General features: G+C 39.8%; 1 protein-coding gene across 1 annotated transcript; it reads right to left on the bottom strand.

Moving 5' to 3' along the window:
- Positions 1-2,598: 2,598 nt before the first annotated feature.
- LOC117473221 (60S ribosomal protein L35) lies at positions 2,599-4,975 on the bottom strand. The gene is made up of 4 exons (XM_034118739.1): positions 4,840-4,975; positions 4,200-4,336; positions 3,130-3,211; positions 2,599-2,792 (listed from the first exon to the last, which is right to left on the bottom strand). The coding sequence occupies exons 1-4, from the start codon at positions 4,840-4,842 to the stop codon at positions 2,643-2,645; spliced, it is 372 nt and encodes a 123-aa protein (XP_033974630.1). The 5' UTR covers positions 4,843-4,975; the 3' UTR covers positions 2,599-2,642.
- Positions 4,976-5,569: the final 594 nt, after the last annotated feature.

Genomic DNA, 5,569 nt, shown 5'->3' with positions numbered 1-5,569 from the left:
GAGGGTAGTCAATCCCTTGTTTGGCAAGACAGTAATGACGGCCATCTTGGTGGCGTGTGTTGTTGTGCGAGACCAGAGATGTAGTTCATTGAGCGGTTTCACACAAAAAAAGTTACTTGCAAAATTATCTTTTAAATTGACAAACATCATATGTGTAATTTGTGGCACAATTCAAACGGGATCGAAAGATAACTTTTCTCTCTCCATAGACTTCAATACATATTTTTTCCGAAATAAGGTCCCATGGAGGTCCACCGGAAAGGGAGGGACTTCGCCTCTCTGGGCCCAGTGACGTCACGGACTGATACGGAAATTGTATTGAAATCAGAGTCCGGCGCACTTCCTGGGGCCTTGATGTTATTGTATATAGTTGAGTTTTGACATCATCCAGCAAACTAAATAATATTTACTTTGCTGGATGATGTCAAAACTGATGGTGTTTCCTAATGTCTGTGTTTCTGAACCATAACTGTGTCTCTGCACCTTCTATCTGAGCACATTGGGGGTGCAAATAATGTTCATATCAATTATTTAGTCTCCTGATTTCTAATGATTAAATAATTTCTGAGTGTTCTAAAGCACCGGTGTTTTGCAGGTTGTGTGGGCCTACGCTACGGTACAGATCAGTTTATACTGAATAAACTATGTCCAGCACAAGGTGTCTGGAAGTTTTGATTCAGTCATTATTTCCTCATATTTATCATCCCTATTAATTCTGCTTCTGTTTCTAACAAGTACATTTAATTGTATTGCAATAGCAATACACAGTAAACGGGCAGCAACAAATAAGTTGATGTACAGAAGAATTAGATCCTATCATTTGAGAATCACTTTGATTTTTCATGCATCAATGTTGCTTTCAGCCTATAGCATTTGATTTTCCTGTATTACTTCATATTTTCAGCATATGGCACATAAAATCACATTAAACTTTGAAATACTAGGATGGATTGTTTTTTTACTTTATCATTTCCACTCACTGTGACATTGTAGAAGTTGTGAGAATCCACACTGGCAGAGCTTCTTAGTAGATATGAGTAATCACGTGAGTATATAAGAGGGTCATTATGAAACAGTTAAAGGTAGGGTAGGTAAGTTTGAGAAACCGGCTCGAGATACACTTTTTGTTATATTCCATGGAATGCTCTTAACATCCCGATAGCAATGAATATCTTAAGTGCTTTGACAAAAAATCCATAAAAGAATTTCATCTGTGGAAGCCGTAGTACTGTAAAAAGCACGACCAATCATCTGAGCCGGCCCGGCTAAAATAACTGGATGGCCTACCTGCCTGTCAGCTTTCCATCTGTGCACAAACTTATCGTGCCCTCATTGGTCATGTGCGCGTTCGTGTGTGTTGGAGGGGCTCTATAAGGAAGTGGGAGATTTTCTCCGGTTGTGTATTTTCAAATTCTAGCGATCTCGAGCCGGTTTCTCAAACGTACCTACCCTACCTTTAATGAAGATGCAGATAGTTTTTTCCACACTAGAGAAATCTAGAGTTGGGCGTATGGTAGCAAAGCCATCAAGCCACAAAGTGCAGTGCTTGGGTACACTTGAAGGGCTGCCATGTTTTCCAGACCAACAGACAGAGGTGGGAGTAAGTCCTACATGTGCAAGTCATGAGCAAGTCTCAAGTCTTGACCTACAAGTATCAAGCAAGTCCCAAGTCACTGTGGTGAGAGTCAAGCAAGTCAAGTCAAGTCATTGCTCAGGTCAAGCAAGTCAAGTCAAGTCATACGAAAAGTTCAGATTCATTTTACAATAAATCAAGGAATGATGCACTTCTACAAACAAAAACAACATAATTAAAACATTTAAACAAACTACTAAAAGTAGATGAACTACATTATTCAAAAGTGTACAGTAACTTCTGATAACACAGGGGAAATAAACGAGGCATCTCTTTTCCTCTCTCTCTCTCTCTCTTCCCCCTCCTGACAGCCTGTCAGTACAAATGAATCCCTTGGTGGTTCTATAGTGTTCATTTACCGTTTTGTCTTCTCTTTGCAATGCTTAATCGATTTGAAACCAAGTCTAACGTAGCTTAAACTTAACGTTAAGTCAAGTCTCAAGTCATGAATACCAAGTCAAAGTCAAGTCAAGTCTTTTGTCAATGTTAGTCAAGCAAGTCTCAAGTCAAGAAATATGCAACTCGAGTCAAGTCATGTGACTCGAGTCCCCACCTCTGCCAACAGATGCATCGCGTTTGTAGCTACAAGCATGCAACCCTTTTCAGCACAAAGAAAACCATAAAGGCTGGATTCACCCATCACTAGAAAACACTTCCTGAAGGTGTTACCAATATTCTCTCTGATTCACGACACTTCCAATGGCAAGAAATGTACAACCCAGTGTCAGCACCAGCTTATCCTGCTGGCTCATTAACATGAAACTAAAGGCTAAATACTATGCCTCGAACTATGTATGCAGATAAAACCGTGACTAATCTGAAAACTCTTGCACAACTGAGCCCAAATCAATGAAAGAACCAAGTCACCAATGAATATTACTTGCAAAGACTTGAAGGCGTAATGACACCTAAAAGGCCAGTCAACATTTCTATGGTCAAGTGAAGAGAGAAAACTGAACAGACGATTTTGTCTTCAACACAGATTTTATTTTGTCAATAGAAAAAGCCTCTAAGCTTTGACTGCAAATTTGCGGACTGAGTAGAGGAGGTCTTTCCTCTGCTGTTTCTTGGTCCGCAGACCCTCCTCATGCTTGTTGAGCCGGCGGCGCAGAGCTCTGGTCTTCTTGGGTCTCAGATCCAGAGGCTTGTACTTCTTACCCTGAAAGAAAGGACATTAACTTTCAGTGGAGCTGAAAACATATTTGGTCCAAATGCAAAGAGACAATAGTGAAGGACAGGAAAGTAAAATGTGAACAGCTTAAGATGTCGAAAAGTTGGACATTTTATACTTTAAAGTAATGTCTTCATAAGAATTATTTCAGTCACTGATTATTTAGGAACACTCGTATCATCTCAAGTCTCAGTCTTTTGGTAAGCAGTTGAGAATGCATCAGCAGAACATCAGCTCAACATGTATCATCTTTGACTTGAGATCCACACGAGTCTTCTCTTGGGGGGGGGGGGGTTACTGCCAACAGGAAGCTTCTCGCTCTTACCTTGTAGAACTTCCTCAGGTTCTCCTTCTGCGTCTGGTTTATTACAGTCAGGACTCTGGCGATGGACTTGCGGACAACACGGCTGCAGAGAAGACACAAAGTCACAGTGGATTAGCCCAGCAGATTTCAGATTAATGTTAGCAAAACATAAATCATGTTGGATCCCCATGAGAGAACACAGTTCTGAGATTCAGATAACACAAACAAAACAATGGTTTGTTAAATGTGACTAATTTCAAAGCAGTAAGCTGGTACATGTCTAGGTAGATTATTTTACCCTGAAAGAATAAAAGTTATCTCCGTCATCTCAAGTCTCAGTCTTTTGGTAAGCAGTTGTGAATGCATCAGCAGAACATCAGCTCAACGTATATCATCTTTGACTAGAGCTCCACGCAGGACTTTTTTTGAAATTCTACCATTTATAAAGTCTCTTCCTTCACTGCTTGCCTGGTTAAACCGTGAGTAACGTTACTTGCATCTTGGAGAGCTTGGAAGTGTACATTCTATACACACCTGTCAGATCTTTTACCCGTTTGCTCTGGAAATGGATAGTATACCAGTATATGCTGTCAGTCAGAATGTTCCTATATCCCAGTTTATTATTGGAATTTAAAAAATGTGTTTTAATTTACGAGTTACATTGATGCATTATAGCATTCACTACAGGCAGAGTGGGGGTGCCAACCGTCTGGGGAAATATTGCCCAATAATACTGTCATGGTTTTGAGTTGAACCTGGACATCAATTCCCCAGCTCAATAAAATAGCTCATAGTACTGCCAACCCTTATTTCTTCATAGATGTCATGGCAACACGCAGTCGTGGGACATGCAAAGGTTTAGAGATGGGTTTGGTTATATTTTCCATTTAATAGAAGAAATGCTCAAAGTTTCATGGTGTGTGAAATTATAACATTTCCTGACTTTTGTAAGTCCTGCCTATGGTAGTTTCAGAATCAAGAATTTTAGACAGGTGTCAAATTAAAGTTCTGACTATTATTACAAGGAAGAGTTGTGAGGAAAGTGTGCCCAACGGTAAAATCATTTTTGTACCGTGAGTAACGTTACTTACATCTTGGAGAGCTTGGACGCGGCTCCTCCGGTAACCTTCGCCACACGGAGCTGGGAGAGCTCGTTCTTTAGGTCGTCCAGCTGCTTGAGCAGCTCTTCCTTCTTCTTGCCCCGCAGATCTCTTGCCTTGATCTTGGCCTGGACAATTACAAAAATAACATTTACATGAGACAATGGCACATCGGACTCGCACTACCTCAGACATCTCTTTCCGACACGAGTCAGCCTAGCTAATGCAGCTCGTTGTGGGTAACAGAGCTACGTAAGAATACAGCTTTAAAACAGTAGTCTTTCTTCAAGCCGCAACTTAAGCTTGCTTAAATGAATCAGCTAGCCGTTAAGTTATCTACAAAGACACTGGGTGTAGGCAAGCCGCTAATGTAATCCAGCAATTGTAGCTGCTAGGCTATCATTAGCCAGACATGTATCCATTAGCCTCCTGCTAGCAGCACAGCGCCGTCCGTCAGAAGTAGCGCTTCAGAATTTAACATTTTATTACATTCCTGTGGCAGCCTACTTATCAATACATGCAAGAATATATACACGAATAGATTATGTGTACGTATAACAAAAATGAATAGGGTTTAGTTCAGATAAACATGACAAAAAACAGAGTTTTGTGCGAGTGTCGAGCTCCTCACCATGTTTCTTCTCGCAGCCCTGTTGGAAAGGCCGGACACACCGCGTGCAGAGAAAATGTAGCTTCCGGGGAATTTCTTCTTCGCCGCTTGAATGTCCCTTTTGTGGAAATACAAACAGCTCCACTGACGGCGAAGGGAGGAACAGCGCATACATCAAATCAGCCTTTGTGGAATATAAATCCTTCCTAATAGTAAATTATAGGAAAACAGGAACTTTGTTAAATTCCCTATTCTCTTTGCAATCTACAATTAACATTCTATTACGACAAAAGATTGAAATATTTTCAGGCCATTGGCCATGAGACTTGACATTTATCTCAGACACCTCTCATGTGACTAAATCATCTTTAAAATGTTTACACCTTGATTGGAATCTAACTGTGGTAAATCCAATTGATCGCAAAATATTTGTAAAAGACACGCAGAGTCCAAAATGTAGATTTCTGTTTCACAAATAATATTAAAATTGAATAATTATCAAGATTTACAATAACTCCCGGAAAAAGCCATACAAATATGAAATATATAGGAATAATATAACCGGAACGCACAGAAAAGGGTCATTCTTAAAAAAATTAAGACTTAGCTTTTTACATCAACCTCGGAAAACAAGGAAAACCATGAGAAATGTAACATAAGAATATAATATTATAGTGTGTATAATGTATCAACATAGAGGAGTAAGAAACAAGTGTCTATTATTTTATATATTTTTAACCTGGGTGTATAG

Source organism: Trematomus bernacchii, unplaced genomic scaffold (assembly GCF_902827165.1).
Source record: "Trematomus bernacchii unplaced genomic scaffold, fTreBer1.1, whole genome shotgun sequence".
Taxonomy (NCBI): Eukaryota; Metazoa; Chordata; class Actinopteri; order Perciformes; family Nototheniidae; genus Trematomus; species Trematomus bernacchii.
This window is presented reverse-complemented; position numbering and strand designations above follow the sequence as displayed.

What these genes read in the sequence shown, in the direction of transcription:
- LOC117473221 (XM_034118739.1), bottom strand. An exon ending in GCGTCCAAGCTCTCCAAGAT is followed by an intron (nt 3,212 to 4,199) that starts GTAAGTAACGTT and finishes TCTTCTCTGCAG; the next exon opens with CCGTGTTGTCCGCAAGTCCA. An exon ending in ACCTGAGGAAGTTCTACAAG is followed by an intron (nt 2,793 to 3,129) that starts GTAAGAGCGAGA and finishes CCTTTCTTTCAG; the next exon opens with GGTAAGAAGTACAAGCCTCT.